Consider the following 18,128-nt stretch of genomic DNA (forward strand, 5'->3'; position numbering starts at 1 on the left):
GAATAAGTTAACTCTTCAACCAAGGAAAACTCAAAATTTCTGATGAAACAGAGGAAATACCAAGACTTGAAAATGAACCTCTCATTGAGTCCTTGCAGGGCAGAGTTTCCTTCAGCCTTGTTCTAGAAAGCCCTTCTAGTTCAACAGCTTCCAGTGACTTCCAGCATGGAAACAACCTCAGCAAGTCCCTTCTGGGTCTCTAGGAAATCTTCCTGTCTCCTTCACGCTTGGTTGACCGTCTACTCTGCAGAAGTCCGTTGCATGCAGCAGGGTAATATCCTGCTTCTTCGTGCTCTCTCCCTGCTTGCTCCATCCTGTCTTCTGAAAGGTTCCTTTTGCTGCACCTCTCAGTGGCTCTCATTTAGATGGATTCACTTGACAGAGTGCAGCATTTGGAGAATAACGTTTGGTTTTGGTTTTCCTTTCTTCCCTTCCAGTCACACCCCTTGGGGAAAAAAAAAATACTGAGATTGTAAACTGCAAACAAGTAAGTTCTTCAGTGACCCAAACCGAATATATAGGGCACTTTTCTGTAGGAAGGCCCTGATTCATCAGAGCACATCAGTGTATTTAGCACATATTCTGTGGATTCTTGGCAGGACTTAGCATTTGCATGTTGCTAAGCTGTGCTGGATGTGGCAATGCAAGTGCTGCTGAATACAGCTATGAGGCTGTCATGGGGAGGACGACCATTTTAAGGTGTACCCTGGAGGCTTTACCAAATCAGAATTGAAAAGGAAATTGACTCCCTTTGGCTTATTAATGACAATAGTGTGCTAATAAAAATCAAAAAGTATATTTTATAGCATTTCTTACTACAAGTGGCTGAAAGCATGCAGAAGCCTTTTTTTTCCTGCCATTTTCTTCAAAATTATATAGTGTAAATGGTGGGAACTGCAATGCTAGTGAGAAAAAGAAGTACATATTCTGTAACCTTTGCTAACATCATGCAGAAAGAGTTTTTAAGCAGTAAAAAAATTTCACCAAGAGGACTGGAACAGGAGCCAAATATGAAAATAAGCATCCTGTTACACTAAAGATGTAAATTTTAAGTTCTGCCTCCCTTTTCAGGAATGATGGTTCCTGTATGCTAAATAGTCAGCAGTATGTGCCTGTATTGCTGAGGTTTCAGTGATAAATAATAAATTATGATCTTGTGAGTTACATGGTAAAATTTTATCAGTTATTATATATACTCAGAAAAGGGTGTGTCTTCAAAATTACCTTCTGGTTTCCTTTAATTTTATCTCTTTGAATAGCAACACAATCCTCATTGTCAACATGTTTTTCTAATGGATAGATGTGTTAATCCATGTTTAAAATGTGGAGTTTCAAAATTAATCAAATTAAATAAAGGCATGGAGTATATTGATGATGTATGCTGGCAATTATCAAAAAGGATTTTAGGTAAAGAAGTCAGAAACCATTTCCAAATTTCTCAAAAGCTTGGAAGTTATTTAACTGCAGTAATCATAGAACAGGTTTAATTCCTCCACATCATATTTGCCATTAGAAATAACACTGCCAATATCAATCAGCTGCAGCTTTGGTGTTTGTTTTTTTAGTCTATTTAATTCATATTCACATGTACAAATGTGCTGGCATCAGTGTGTAAACTGGGATTCCAAAGCAATAGAAATAAAATGTGGAATTGGTAAGAGTTAGACCCTTTTAAAACCCCTCAACATGTGAGGCTTTTAGATAGCCACGAGTCTGGACAAGTGGCTATCTTGTCTGGACATAAAGTCTGGACATAATCCCACAAGAGGACAAACTGGAACCCAGCTTTCCCTGTGTTGAACGACATTTGCCAAATGTCTCCCCTGGATTGTGCCTCCCGTGAGAAAGAAAGAGGGAGCGCAGCAGCCCTTGTGCAGGAGCCCCGGGATCAGGGAATTCACCCCGAGCGCTGCGGAGACAGGAAATAGAGTACATGCTTCAGTGATTGCTAAATCGTTTCATTTTGGAGTGGATTAGCTTCACCTGAAAAGGCTGCTAGGGCTCTACCTCCAAAATAACTTCATACTCACTGATAAGCATTTTTCCTTGGGGATAGGAAGAGAGAGGAGGTCTCTTTTGGCAAAGGACTGTTTTGAACATTGGTCGCTCACGGAGCGCAGCGTCTAACCCCTCGATCTCCTGCTAAAACATGAAAACTTATGGAGCGGACACCCTGTTTCTGCAGTGCTGGAAGCTATGGCTCTGTACTGAGCCTGTGCTAGCAGCTGCAGGTAGCAGGGGACCGCGGTGGTGAGCTGCGGGGTGGGCGTCGTGAATCGCCACGTGCCAGTCAAAGCTGCCTCCAGCCTACCATGAGGCGCATGAAAACAACCAAGGAAAAAACTGCTTTGAGTACAAAAACTTACCCATTGAGCATGTTATCTAATCAGAGGCCCCTGGTGCCCCTGCCCAAACATGGTTCAGAAAGAAACAGGCAGCTGCTGGAGGCTGGAAGCAAGCTGCTGGGTGTGGAGGACTCTCTGCATCAAAAGAGGGTACCTACACCCCTGAGGGGCTCCGGCCCATGGACAATCCACGCTGGAGCAGGGACACACCTGAGGGCACTGCAGCCCATCAGTGTCCCAGGCTGGAGCGGGGACACTGAGGAGAAAGGCAGCAGAAACCATTAAGCATGGAACAGCAGAAGTGGTTAAGCACAGAGTGGCAGAAACGATCACAGATACCACCTCAACTTCCCACACTGCCTGTCGCCTTGCCACAGGAGTTTTGATGGGCTGAGTATAATCCACAGCAAGAATAAGGAAATTGGGATTGGGAAGTGTGGAGGATAGATTGTGTGCGTGCTTGTCTCAGTGTTTATTTTCTTTTTTTTTCAAAACTGTAATCAGCAATGAGAGGCTTATTTTTGTTTACAATAAATTCAGTTAACATTCCCAGACTCTAGACTGTTTTGCCCACAACAGAGTCCCAAGTAAATAAAGGTGCCTCCTTGCAGCCCAGAGCTAAGCACCTGGTGGCTCTGAGTACAGAATCGTAAGCAACACCCTTTTCTGGGCATTTCCTACTTATGTGGCCTCTCCTTTCAGCTCTAATTTTTCTCGGTCACATTTTTAGGATTCTGATTTTCTCTCTGCATTGCACACACAATCTTAGTGCCTGTCCTCTTGGGATCTGCTTTCCCTAGGGGACAAGGCACTGGAAAGTCTGGTATTTACCACCCCAGTCTTTCTGTGGGTTAAGCTTGAGTTTCTGCCTGCATCCTTATATGCCTAAATACCACTGGAACCTAGCATAGAAAACACTTTGGAAATTGTACACACAGTAACATGGAAAATGTTGTTTAGGCATTTTAGAAAATAAAACCAAGATAATTGTGAAAGCTTTAACCCTTGCTATGATTTATGCTAAATTTTGTTTTGTGAAGTTAGACCTAGTTCATTAATAGTTTGTCATGTATCTGCCGTACAGTAAGTTATTGGTTTTTTTCCTGATCAGGTTCCTCAAAATAAAGATAGCTGGTTTTCAATACTCTGGTTTTCTTGTTTGTTTTCCAGTGGGAGCAAAGTTTTTCATTTGAAACTTTCTATATTTAGTGAATAGTGAATATAATCGTTAAAGAGCAACGGGGAGATTTCTACAAGATACATATACTGTGAATAAGCAAAAGAGAAACTTTCTTTCCCGAGATAGAGATATAATACAAGTCATTCTTCTTCCCTTTTATTTAGACCATTGTAAGGAAACAAAAGGTCTGCTTATGAGTGCAGTAACAGTGTATACCCTCCAGACGTCTGCCTGTTCTTTGATTTCTACGTAGGGTGAGTCAGCTTCCTCTGTCTTCAAGGCTAGGAAGTGAGCTGCTGAATGAACGGTGACGCTTACTGCTGCTCAGAAAAAAGGTGTTAAAATATACAGCTTCCGTCATTAAAATTTATCATCGCTGTTTCACAAGAAGTAGGACAGATCCTCACTGTAGGTTCACTTTTCATTCATATGTAGATGAAATAAATTTCTTGAATTGACTTCTGCTTGAATAAACTTCTCCCTCCATTTAAACAGGCTGTTGTATGGGCCAAACCTATGGTTACCTACCTCTACTCTTGACTAATCTAATGCAGAGATTGAGAGTTTTGATTCATTTTTATTGCTGTCTTGCCCTGCTTCTGACCACTGTGTCTGACCCACTTTGAAGTGTTTATGAGCTCCTGAGAGGAGTAGTTGGGTGACTGATCCTGGGTTTTGATCCTTCTTCTGTGTGGTGACTAACATTTGATCACACAAATGTGTGGTATCTGTATGGTATCTGACAAAATATTGGAAAATTCCAAGTGAAATACAGAAAGAAATCCATTCTTGCATGCTTAGTTGGTATTCTGTAAGCAGACTGCTAAAACATCAGCAGGCAAAGTCTGAGGTAAAAACAACCAGTTTCACGCTAACTAGAAGAGCATGGAGGAGCTATGCTGTCAATGTGATTCAGACATGATCCTCTAACTTAAGTGCAATGCTGTGCCTTAGAAATGCTTTTGGGTTTACTTTGAATTTGATGCTTTCAACCACAAGGTTTGACTCTAAACTGGGCAGCTGAACAGGAAACCTCTGTCTTTGGGTAAAGGGCTGCATAGATACCTTTCAAGCAGTACTCTCCAGTAACTTCCCTGACATGTCCCATGCATGATTTGGAAGAAGGAAAAGATGTGAAGAGAGAGCTGTGTATGGTTTTGTTCATTTCTAGTGAAAAAATAACCTACTCTTCTCATCAAAATGTGAAATGAGATGTACTGGAGTTAAAGGGTTTAGTGTTTAAAAGAATTGTATTGAGCAAATGTCAGCATTGTAATACTTCACCATTATTAAAGGTTGATATAGTAATAACCATGTTAATGTCATCAAACAGATTCTTTGCAAAATGCTGCTTCTGTCTATTCAGCAGTGGTCGTGAGATATATAAAACTTAAAGCAAGAGTTAACAGGATCAGACTGAACCAAACCTTGAAATTGTGTCAATTAATGAAGCAGCTCTGGCTGTGTATGTTGTTATGTTCTGTTTTTACTCTATTGTTTTGCTGTTTGATGACTCGGCTCTTGAACAGCCGCAAGATAGGCACGTATTCTGAAGGTGTAGTGAACCTCATTTGCAAAATTAGTCATAGACAGCCTGCATATGCAAACTGTAGTCTATGCATAAACATTAAGCATCCCCTAAGTTCCTTGAAGGAATTTGTCTTTGCCAAATACGTGGTGAGCCTGTGCATTTAAATGAGCTTTCAGACCCATACACTGAAACCATTGCACCGAAGCGGTGCTTTCAGGTAGCTTTAGTGTTATTTGGAGATGAAGGTGACCGGCTAGATGTTAACTGCACATTCGCAGAGTTATTCAGCAGCAAATGAGCTGGGCACACTGAGGGTGCAGAATGGTGCATATTTAGCCTGAAAACCAATACGTGTATTTCTGTCGAAAGCCTGGGTCGGTTGTACCGTTCTTGCTAAGTGAGCAGGTCATGCCACAGCTGTTTTGCCATTACAAAATGATTTGAAGACACTGTGCCCCCTCCTGGAGGCTTGGCTGGAGCTCAGGGCCAGAGCAGGGAGGGCACGGGGGACAGATCCTGTCTGGCCCCTCCAGTGGGAGCTGCTTTTCAAGCTGTGGCTCTGCTGCTTGGCCTGGCCTCAGCTACAGCTCCCGTGAAACCGCTGCCACGCCTGTGCCTGGCCGCAGGCCCTTGGTCCAGCCTCAGCCCCAGTCCCCGACCTGCGACTGACTTCCCGGGCCTCCCTGGGCCTCACCCTGGCCCGCCCCGGCCCAGTCCCAGCTCCCCCGTGGACGTGTCTCATCACCATGGGCTGGGCTGGTGACCCGGGCCCTTGGCGGCCATCCCGGGCCTGCCCCACTCACCTGGCCGTGGGGCTGGGCCCTGCCCCACTGGCAGCCCCCACTCGGGGCTCCCTTTCTCACTGGTGCTCCTGGACACCTACAACTTGTCTTCTGCAAAACATCTTCATGAGGGAGTTTGCGTCCCATGGCTGGTGAAGCAGCAAGGACCGAGAGGATGGTGCTCTCATTCTGCTTGTGTGCATTGATTTTCTGGTTTTGATATTGGCTCCTGGCATTGCCAGCCTTGAAATTTCACCTACAGGATCATGAAGATAAAAACTCTTATGGTGCTCTGCTTGGGGGATTTGAAAAAACTCATTTTCCACAGGGAAAAAAAAAAAAAGCATGGATGAATGTTGCTAGCAATGGGGAGCCCTTTAGGAGGCTGTTAATGAACAGATGAGAGTTCAATAATTCTGTCATCAGAAAAGATGTCAGCTGTGGTGTAAAGCCTGTACTAGCCACAAGCGAAAGCAAAAGCAGCAATTAAATACATTTAAAAAAAGGTTCAATATGACAAAAGTTGTGATATGTAGGAGACTTCTAGATGTCAGGAAAAATCCTTGCCTGTTTTTGGCAAGGCCGATTACAGCATTTTGGAAGTATTTCAGGAAAAAAGCCATCCTAACAAAGGAAGGGGCTGACACTAGATAGGAAGAGTATAAACAATCAGTATGAAATAAGATGCTGCTATGATGGTTTTGTATTTGGAAAGAAATAGTGATGTACTCAACAACTCTGTAGGAAATCGAGTCATATGAAAATGTTTCTCAGTTTTGAATGGGGAACAGGTTTGGGTTAATAACTTTCCAAAAGCAGTAGATTTCAGTAAGATGTTTCATGCGATGATGCTGGGCATCCTGATTAAAAGTACTGACACTGGTTCCCATCAAAAGAGCACAGTCTAATGGATTTTGTGTGGGGTAACTGGAAGTTGTCAGTGGAGATGTTCAATGAATTGACATGTGTGTCGTGTTCTGCAAGAACCAGTTCTCATCCTTTATGCTATTATGTATTTTTTATTAATGATCTAGGAGATACATGAAGAAAATCACAGACAGTCATTTTTAAAGAAAAGCCAAATACTGGTCTGATAGTAAATACAGTAATACAATATACAGTAATACAATATTACAGTAATACAGTAATACAGTAAACAATTTACAGTTGTTTATCCCAGTAGGTTTATTTAAGAGAATGTGCATGAGGTCTGGGTAAACAGTACCATAATTTGCCAAACAAGTACCCTGTTGATCACCATCTCTATCAGCCACATGTCTGATTCAGCATTTTGTGATCAGGAATCACAAAATTCCTTTCTTGTAGGTTATTTCTTGGTACATTTCAAGGGCAGCTGAAAATTTTATTTTATCGATGTTTATTTGTAAACTTTGTTGTGAAGCTGGATGCATGTATAGGCTAATTGCTTCTAGAGCTCTTACTGCTGACTTTTTGGCTTGGTTTGTGAAACTTGCTAAATAGAAGATCAGACATATGCCACAGGAATCTGAAAACAAAGCCCAGCCCACAGAAAAGTAGAATTCAATATTCAGTGCCCTAAATGACATTGTAAGGGACAAAAATATCCCTATATGGGATTATAGGGACAAAAATGTCCCTGTATCACTTCATTGATCTACGTATATGTAGTTTTTCTGCAGACTTCTTCAACATCAGAAGCTCAACAACAAAGATGAACATTTCTTCCAGTAAGACCAAAATTTGGACCTACAGTTCCCTCCATAGACAACAGAGAGAGAGAGAGAGAGACTTGCCCCCTATGGGAGTTCAGTATTAGATTCTGTGAATTGCCTTGAAGGACAGTTTCTCTCCATTGAGAGTCAGGCACTAAGCTAATTTTAATGTAGTGAGCCCTATCAGAATACCTTTGTTTCTCCATGATGACATTCTGTTGTCTATATTATTCAAGAGATCAGACTAGATGGAAGAGTATTTGGCCTTTAAATCTATAAATTCTTAGAATTATTTATCCTTTGGTAAAGAGAAGAGTTGATAGTCATGTGATCTTGTACAAATGAGTGAATCAGAATTGGTAGTTTACATAACAAAACAGGAATGAGCAAATAAATAAAGCATTATTGCCTCAGGCCAAGAAGAGTTTGTTTTGTGAAATATGCACTTAAGAAAATGTACTGTACCAAGCATTTGAGGATATTTTGGCTTGCTTACTGCATAACAACAACATGACCTCTATCGTGCAAGATATCGCAAATGCAATTGCCACCTTGCAAAAACCAACGCAGTCCTATGATCTTTAACTGATATATGCTAACTTACTCTAGCTAAACAAACATCCTTTATCAAGCTTTAGGGGAGTGATGAGTAACTGTCAGTGACTGCTAAAGTCATCTGTATAATCTAGGGAAAATTCTGACAAGGAGATCAACTTGGATGTGAGTCTGAGAGAGCAGGAACTCAAGAAACAGTTTGACAGATAACACTGAAAATCCTCAGTTCAAGAATCCAGGGAGAATGACTACTTGCTAGCCATCTTCTGGGATCCAGATGTACATGTTCTGAGAAGAGAGGAGTACTTAACCCTATAGTATTGAAAGACACTATAATGTTGTATTCCGTATGGATTGTGTGCTCTGTCTTTTAGCCCTAGGACTTAAAGATCTCAGCTACAAGTGATCTGAGTGTGAGGGGAAAGCATAGCCCCAGAGAACATGAACAGTCAGGAAATAGTTGGCCTTGTGTGCATGAATCACATGTACTGGCTGTAAGGTCATGTTGGTAATATTTCAGGGAAATACATTTGTGAGGGGATTTTCATTATTGCCATAGCACCGCAGTTTCTCTTTCACCAGAAGCGGGTACCGTTATTTTTAGTCTGAAGACTTTTAAATGCTGCATCTTGACCTGCATTCAGAATTACTTTGGCTTTTTTCTTACAGACTGTAGCTCTGAGCATGGCTTCTCTGTCTACTACAAATAGACAAGTGTTTTGTCTCAAAGTCAGCATCTTGTGTGTCAGTTCATCTAGGTTTTGATGTGTAGATTTTCTATCTTTTTGAGAGAATAGTACAGAATATATTATCAAATAAAAAGCCATCATAAGCAGCAGTCTTGATTTGCTGTGTTCCTCACACTGTTCCAGTCTGCAGAAATTTCAGTGCACAACATCAGGCACTATGATCTAATTAGTAATTGGTTTTGATCCTTCCACTATGCTCTTTTTAGCCACCAGACATGACAAAACATGAAGGAAGAGGTGTTCTTGAATGCTTTGCATTTCTGAGGACCTTTTAGCAGAAAGAGAGGGAACAATGTAGTTGTAACCATTTTGTATTTGGCTAGCTGACCAGCCCAGCCACGGTCTTCATAAATAGTTGAGATTCAGCTTCTTTCACAGTTGTCTTCTACTGAAAGAAACCAAAATTAGCAATCTGCGTGAAATGTAATATGTGACTTGATAACACGTTATCACACAAGTGGTAACTTCAGGACTGAAATGTGAGCACTCGCAGCCTGCTTGATGGAGAGGTTGGCTGAAGTGTTTAGGTGTAGCTGGGCATGGCAGGATATTTTGCAGGGTGCTTCACCTGCTGCAGTTCTCTAAAGCCACCTCTGGCTGTAACCTTATCTTCTGTACAGTGGAAATGGAGGAAAGAAAACATTCTTTGGAGGGCAGTTCTGGTGTGGTGACAGCTTCAACAGTGGTAGCTGACTTTACGCTGCTTTCTACAAAAACTTTTCCTCTTGCTTTTTCTATTGCTTTCTTGAAAACTTCTGTTGCTTTTCTCTTTGACCTTTTGCCAGCCTCTCTGGGTTTCAAAGACATAAGCAGTAACCTGGACGTTGAGTGTCTGCCTCACTGCATGTCTGGAATCATAACGGAGTCATAGGAAGATAGTGAGCTAGCTGGCATTTACTAGCCATGGTACAACAGGAGCACAGTGATGTAAAATTGGAGCTAAGAGCACTCACCTCTTTGTTAATTATATAATGATAATTATTAACAAGTGCTGACCTGTCCTGTACATCACAAAACAGCAACTTTTTGTTAGATAAAGAGCAACTTGCAAGAGTAAGCTTTCATTATGGAAAAAAATCCATTGGTTTTTCAGGCATTCTTTGTAAGTTAGCAAAATACCTCCACCAAAGACCAGTGGATTACATTAGAAATGAAAGTACATCGACCTCTTGGATGTGTACTTGCTGAAATGCTTAAACATACTAAATTAATCTTGCATTTAAGAAATAAAGCCACATTAACATTTTGATGAAAAGTCAATTGTATATATTCTTCTCAGCTAGAATGTGTGAAATCTGAGATGCTAGCAGTAGGAAAATAGTACATCTTTTATTCTTGCCTCCTTTAGTCAGGCTAGAGACAGATTTGCTTTACCTTGAGCATTTATTTCATAACTCATTTTACTGTTTATGTGATATGTCTTAGTATGCAAAATAAAGAGCAGTCCAGACATATCTGTATCAAAATTATGTTTAGATCTCACCAAAGTGAAAAAAAAATAGTTCAATAGTATTTAGCAACAAAGCAAGATTCTGTCTTGATTCATTGAAATAGAGTTTTTTTACAAAGTGTGTGCAGGATCAGTTTCATAGGGAGTCATGTAAGTTAATGCTATGCTTACAGGTACACAAATGCTATGGGGAATGGGAATACGTTTACATTATACATTACAGAGATAGATAGCCAAGGTAGCTGCAAATACCAGAGAGTCTATAGCCCTGTTATTGCCATGCTCTACTCAAGGTCATTAGACCTGAACAGGAATAATTATCCTAGGCTGAGCATTGGATTAGTGGTTACGCTTCTTCTGGTACTTTCATGAATAGAACTGCAAACTCTGCAGAAATACACATTGTGAACCAAAGAGAATGCATCACTGTGAGTAACACCTGCAGACCATGCACACACATTTTGAGGTCATCGTCTTTTCTGGCATAGCTGTTTCTCTGTCTGACTCCATCATAGGCTTTCACAGCTGCCTTCCCCCTCCTCACTGGTTCAGGGTTCTGGTTTTTGTGCTTAGGCAGAATTAGCCTCTCTCCTCTGCCTACGAGAAAATGGGAAATTCTTGCTCAGTTCTGAGGTGGAGTATGATCAAAGCAGGAAGGGGTTTTTGCAGAGTTCTAGCTATTCTCTTGTTGATTCAGTTTTCCAGAGAAGTCGGAATTCAATGAAAAGCTGTCACAGGTAAAATGGGCAAAATTAAAATGTACTTACACAAGAGAGCTTCACAAGGAGAAGACCATGAGCATAATACCAACAAAAGATAAGGAAAAATATGTAGTTTTTTTAAAAAAGTATTCAATTTCCTTTTAGGTTAATACTTTCAAAAAACTTTAGTTTGTCAAGTGCCATATTAAAGTAAGGGGAGAGTATGTTTCAAAATAGTCTGCAAAAGTCCAACATTTTCAGTATGTTCTGTGGCCTGATTTTATCTTTTCATTTTCAGTCTAACAACTGCTAAAACTATGACTAAATATTTCAAATACATTAAAGAAAAAAGATTTCGCCTACTCTTGCCTGAATTGGACTGCATTTCCCTGAAGTCCTCTGAACAGTCCTTGAAGCTCTTGCTTTATTTGCTAATCCATATTTCCTGCATCCTACTCAGATATTGAATAGATTACTGTACATAACTTCATCAGACGTTAGGTTTAGCTTAAGCTTTTTCTAATATACACAAAACCTTGAAGAAGTTAGATATTACTTGAAATGTGTGTATACCTCTGTCAAGTTCTCCAAGGAACTGATTACTTTTGGAGGCTGTACAAGGCAAATGCCTGAGTGCAAGCCTCATCAAAATGTTCTCGGGTATTGACAATAGCATATGCCTTGCACAGTATTGCTTCCATTGCTAATTTCATTCTCCTTAAAGAAATTGTGGGCATTTCATTTTAAATTTTAGGAGCGTCTTCTACTTTCTTTACTGCCTGCTCACATTGCCATGGAAATGAAAGCAGAGATCATTCAGAGGTTACAAGGTCCCAAGGCAGGCCAGCTGGAAAACACCAACAACTTCCACAATTTGTATGTCAAAAGGCACACCAATGTAAGGTATTGTACTGTAATAAAATGTATCAACAACATTCAGAAAAATTGTAAAAAGAAAATGGTAAGAGAGCAATTAAGAAAATAATTGTTTTAATATATTTTTCAACAACTTAATGTTTAATATCCGTTAATTTGAGCAAATGTTAAAAATTCTGTGTTCCAGAAGAGCAACAAAGGTGATAATACAAAGAGGTTGTTTAGAAAAAGCCACGCATTAACAGGCTTTCTTCATAATGTCTTAATTTTTCAGGGTAAAGTACCAAATCCTGCTTTCATGTATACTAGTCAAAATTGTAATTCATGTCAGTTATATTATTCTGGATTTGTAATTTTCTTAACTGGAGCAATTTCTCAGGTTTTGTATAATGTAAATAGAGGCAGCTGTATCACATATGTATTTTACACAGTACCTGAGAGAAAATATTCTGCTGACAAATCTAATTATTTATTAATTCTAAATTTCTAGAAGTTAGAAAAATAATTCACCATTTATTTCAAATATTCTTTCATCTTTACAAGTTGTTTTGCCTGTTTTTTGATTGGACAAGTTAATTTGAATGACATTCTTAGAAATTACATTTTTAAAGCAAGTATTACAGGACTTTTGAGGAAGTTCCTTTTCACTTGCGAGCACAAATACTTTTTCCTTAGCCTGATTCTATGAATTGGTCAAGTTTTCTTGGTGAATAGAAACATAGTGTATGGCTTAAATATTGTAGCAATCAAGCTTGAATTTAATAGTCTGAGTAATACGTGAACAAAGACTTCCATGCTGCATATCATTGACAGGTAAATCTAGACAGAAAATGCCTACAATGATAAAAAGTTATTAAACAATTTCTGATAACAAACAACTTTATTGAAACAATTGCCATTATAGATATTGCCAATTTGTGAGTAGGAAAAAAGTTTCAATTTTTTGAATACACTGTAACAAATATAGGTACAGAATGCCTGTAAATACCTATAAATATAGGTATACCTGTAAAGGTAATACCTGTGAAGGTAATACCTATAAAGATAAAAATAGACATATATTACATATAAACGCAACACCTGTAAAAGTAAACATAGGTTAACCTACAAATATAGTTCTATTTATTGCCCTACATTTAGCAGTGGCTGTTTTGCGTACAGGCATACCTCTGTGAAGTCCAGAATGCCTACTTTCAGGTTTTGCTGTTGATTGATAAAACTGAGTTCTGCAGAAGGAAACTGTGACCAAGTTTCTGTTCATTTCTGTTGTAGCATCTTGTATGCTGATATTGTGGGATTCACTCGCCTGGCCAGCGACTGCTCGCCAGGGGAATTGGTGCACATGCTAAATGAGCTGTTTGGCAAGTTTGACCAGATTGCAAAGGTGGGTTCCTACTGGGCTGCTACAATTAGTTTAAATAAGTCATCTTTAAAATATTTTTTCTTCCTGGGGACTCTTCTACCGTCAGACAGCGTTTCTGAGGCTTTGGCAGGAAGATTGGACTTGAAATGTGTGCAGAAAAAATCTGGCTCTGGTCTGACTGTAACTGTGTTTGTGCCAGTGTGACAATCTGTGAAACCTAAGATAGCACTCTCTAATAGGACCAATAGAGACAGCTTGTGGAGCTTTATAAAGCTTAGTGGAAGGTGGACAGCTCTTTAAATAGATTTTTTACAATAATAAGGATTAAGAAACTGATACAGTCAGTTTTCTGATCTCTGGAAAAGCATTTAAGAGACTGAAGGACAAGGGAGACAACATTGATCGAAGCAGTTTTAATTACTGACCACAGCCTCTTGATTACTCAAGAAAAGATTCAAATATAATCAGAATATTTTCTTCTGTTTATTTAGGTGTCATTTTTATAAAAATTACATAAAACTTCATGCTATGTGTGAAGGTGAAATCGGAAACACTAAAATAGATAAAAATTTTCAGTGGTTTTTATTAGTTCAAAAACTATTGTCCAGTATTGATTAAAATAAAAAAATCTTTATATTGCCTTAGAGTACAAAAGATAGAAATAAGATTATGATTGCTAGTTTAAGGAAGTATTGCATAGTACATCTTCAAAGACGTAAATGTGGAAGGCTAGGTCTTTTGATTCCATATTTCAAACAAAAAGACTTTATTTAGATTGAGTACATGATACTTTGGCTCAGTTCTTTAATCTAAGGTGTGAACAACACTGCAGATAGATGTTTTGCAGTGAACTTGCTTTCTGGTTTTGTCCATTAAGGACCATAATAGATGGAGGAATGATCCGTACAAAACTCTCTGACAGCACTTTTTTAGCAAGCCAAATCCTTCTCTACTGAAACAAGCTTAAGTAGAATGATTTTGTTAATATCATTTAGGTCAGTCTCTGTAACAGTAACCCTTCATTTATGTAATTCAAGTTGAAAGTGACCATCTCACCTTGCTTTTTCCTTCAGGAAAATGAATGTATGAGAATTAAAATCCTTGGTGACTGCTATTACTGTGTTTCTGGACTACCTATATCTCTTCAAAATCATGCCAAGAATTGTGTGAAAATGGGTCTGGACATGTGTGAAGCCATTAAGTAAGTAGAGAACTTTTTGTTAAATATTCAACAATAAAAATTCTGTCTCTTTTCTATCTGTAGCTGTGCTGCTGGTTGAAACATACAGACCTGCAGTAGTTGGTGTGTTTCACTACAAGGTCCAGCACGCTAATCTTGATCTCAGCCTCAGCAAAGAAATGTTTCACGATGTTGAGTTGTGCCAGGCTATCTCGTCACTGCACCATAAGGATGATTAAGGGCCTGGAGCATTGCTCATATGAGGAAAGGCTGAGATAGCTGGGACTGTTCAACCTGGAGAAGAGGAGGTTGAGGGGGAAAAATCTCATCAATGCATTTAAGTGCCTGAAGGGAGAGTGCAAAGAAGATGGAGCCAGGCTCTTTTTGGTCGTGCCCAGTGGCAGGACAAGAGATGATGGGCACAAACTGAAAGACAGGAGGTTCCCTCTGAACATCAGGAAACACTTTTTTCACTGTGAGGGTGACTGAGCACTGGCACAGGTTGCCCAGGGAGGTTGTGGAATTTCCAGCCTTGGAGATACTCAAAATCCAACTAGTACAGCCCTAAGCAACCTGCTCTAGCTGGTCCTGTTTTGAGCAGAAGTTGGACTAGACAATCTCCAGAGGTCCCTTCTGACCTCAACTATTCTGTGGTTCTATGATTACGAAATGGTAAATATCCCAATAGACATCAGTTAAGACTTGGGAAGCTTTGGTTTTTGCAGAGTCATGATGCTGCCACCCACCTGTTAGTCAAACGGCTCTGTGAGAGGCCAGAGCTCCAGGCTCCTCATGAGTTGGGAGTTCAGTGGCGGTCAGGAGCAGTTGCCCTCCACAATTAAGATACCTCAAGCTCTGAGCCTGTGGAGTGATACTGAGCATGTCTACCAAAGACATTTCTAACAGCTTACAGATTCCTAGGCTGAGAGGCCTACTTCCCATGTTGTTAAATAAGCAATAAAATGTGCCTGTCTTACTAGACCCCAGGTTTAGGTTTAGTTTCAATTTGTCTGTAATTCATTTTTTAGGTGAGGACTTTCTAAAACGTTTTGTCAGTTAACGCATTAAGGCACCATTGAGAATTCTGTGGTTATCAGCAGTATTTTGGATTTGTGGGTTACTGTATTTGTCCCTTATTTCTTTCCCAAAATCATTGTGCTTGTTCTGTCTTTGAAACAGAAAACAGAACAAGGTATTTGAGAATCCTAATGTTATTGCTTTTGAATTAGCAGTTGTAACTTACTTCAAGTAACTCAAGTAATAACAGGAGACTTGATGTGATTGTGAAAGAGGAAAAAGAAATATGGTTGTATCTGATGGGTTGACACTAGTAAGGCATCTGAGGATACAACTAAAGGCATACTTGAGGAATCCTCTAGCTTATTACTGAAGAGTAGATTGGGAAGGGATTATAGGCAACTGTAGCAGTTCTGAAGACGATGGGACTTCAAAGAAGTCTTGCGAAAGGGCAGCTTTACTCCCCCTCATCTCTTCACCTGACTGCTGTCTGAACTCTCAGTGCAGAGTAGAAATAACTCTTTGGTAAGCTGCCTGCCCTGAATGAGTTCTGCCACTAAAGCTGGACACATTTCAGTATGAGGGTACTTAAACCTAGTCTGGATGTCTGCACATCATGCTGAAGGGTCTTAAACCGGCCTATCCAGAAACTTCAGCTCAGTATTGTAGTTTCTTTGTTAAGCAAGGGTCTGATTCTGTTAGCTTATTTAGAAAACATTTTGTGAGGAAAGGACAATTAAAAAACCTTCCACTTCTTTTTTTTAGCTAAAGTCAGATAAGTCATTGTCTGTAATTCATACCTGAAGTTCTTTTTAGCTTTTAGGAGTTAAAATACTGTAAATGGTTACTTATAGCAGTTATCATTAATGGCACAAATATCTTTTCTGTAGGAAAGCTGTTTCCTTTGACTAAAATTACAGTATATCTAGGTGAGCTACACTTTACAAAAATATGTATCACGTGGAGGTCTGGATATTTGGTAGTCATCTGTGTGATTTGTTTTTTTAAACAGCTGGACTTTGGTTTTAAAACTTGGTATGCTCTTCTGTAAGTTTCAGTTCCAATTTTGATGTTTTTCCCCAAATCACATTTACCACTGCCCAGGTAGCAAAGTAAGCAATTACCTCATCATTGTGAGGTATATGTGTGGTGTGCACCTCATCATGAAATGGGTAGTTATGTTGAACAGTGTTGTCTCAGTGATTAACTAAACAGGCATACAAAAGTGAATCCTCTAATCCTTAAATACTGTCCTCATATGTGTGTAATTGTAGTCACAAGAGGGTTTCAGCTTTCAGTTGCCTGGTCTTGTGATTTGGTCTAGGGTAATCACTGTATGGGTAGGTTGATTAATGCAAATTTGGTTCTTTTCCTTTTAAGGTATTCATGGAAAAGGTGTAGTATTTGTGGAAACTGGGATTTTTATCTCCTTGCTTTAGGGATCTTTTGTAAAACTAACCTCTGTACAGGAATCAGGTTGCTGCATTTTCTAAACTGTTTTTTCTTCATCCAGATATGGTCGTACCTTACATTGTGTCCAAAGAAATCTATTTTTTTAAATGGTACTTGGAGTACTTCTCCTTGCCAAGCATTAAAATCTACAGATTTGGTTGTTTCCTCAGTTGCTTTCACTGGATGCTTTCTCTTTTTTATTTAGATATACTAGAACATTATTATAATGAAACCAATTGCTTCTCTACTCTATTAGGAACTAAAGCTGACATCCCTTCAGTAGAGCAGTAGGTAAAAGAGTTTCTGTCCCTAAGTTCTGACTCTCCCCCTATTCTGGGGTTGGCTTAAAAATCAGGCTGATGGAAAAACAATGCTAAGCTCAAGCCATAACTTGCCCTTTAGAAAGAACTGAAAGTATAATTTTACACATCACAATGCAATGCTTTACATGAGCTCAGAGAGCAATCTGTCAGTTCCTCACATTTCAGAACTTCCCAGTTTTATTTGAAATAACTTTATGCTCAAGCTGCTATCAATTATGTTCATTGTTAATGCCGGGTGATAAGGTCCTCCTTGGTAAGAGCAGCGTTACAGAGTAGAAAATTATCTTTTAGTTGTATAGCACATTCTGATCTGACTTTACTACTGTAGTCAGAATTCACAACGCTCCTGTAGACACATGCCTGATTATCACAGCCTGTTTATATCTCTGTAAGAAGTGAGGAACCTGTACCCCATGTTTTGAAATGCTTTCAAAGTATTATGTCAAGTGTTGCAGCCTGCAGGTGAATAGAAATTACTGATTATTAATCAACTCCGTATTTTGATGTGTAATTGCTGCATGTTTGTGTGGAAGCATCTCCTGAAATACTTCTGTGGCCTGTAAAACTAGAAGTAGTAATACTCTTGCTGTTGGAAGTGTGTCACTCAATATATGTTTGACTCACTCTGTCTAAAAAATCTTTTTTGTCAGATATGAGTTTTTGTTATATTCAGTCACTGAGGTGCAAACTGACCCCTCATTGTGTAAGTTACTGAAATAAAGCAGTTTGCTGTTTGGATTAACAGTTCTATATAGGTTTTACCATCTGAAGATGGTTTCAGTTCCAGTTGTCTTTGAAGCAAAAAGGAAGAATTCTACCAAATTACTAGGCGATCTGTAGTACAAAGCCTTGTTCAGTCTTGTTTCCTAATGATGTGTAGCTCCATTTTGAGCAATTCAGCCTCACTACACTACGGATTGTTTCCACTTA

At 39.4% G+C, this 18,128-nt stretch overlaps 1 protein-coding gene across 8 annotated transcripts in view; it reads left to right on the forward strand.

Annotated features, from left to right (window-relative positions):
* The window catches only part of ADCY2 (adenylate cyclase 2), a 237,679-nt gene that overhangs the window by 139,054 nt on the left and 80,497 nt on the right, over window positions 1-18,128 (forward strand). For all 8 annotated transcript variants that reach the window (XM_072853064.1, XM_072853066.1, XM_072853061.1 and 5 more), the window contains 3 exons: window positions 11,742-11,890; window positions 13,136-13,247; window positions 14,300-14,427. In XM_072853064.1, coding sequence (XP_072709165.1) covers window positions 11,742-11,890; window positions 13,136-13,247; window positions 14,300-14,427 — 389 coding nt within the window. The remainder of the gene's footprint in view (window positions 1-11,741; window positions 11,891-13,135; window positions 13,248-14,299; window positions 14,428-18,128) is intronic.

This window comes from Ciconia boyciana, chromosome 2 (assembly GCF_034638445.1).
Source record: "Ciconia boyciana chromosome 2, ASM3463844v1, whole genome shotgun sequence".
In the NCBI taxonomy this organism is placed as follows: domain Eukaryota; kingdom Metazoa; phylum Chordata; class Aves; order Ciconiiformes; family Ciconiidae; genus Ciconia; species Ciconia boyciana.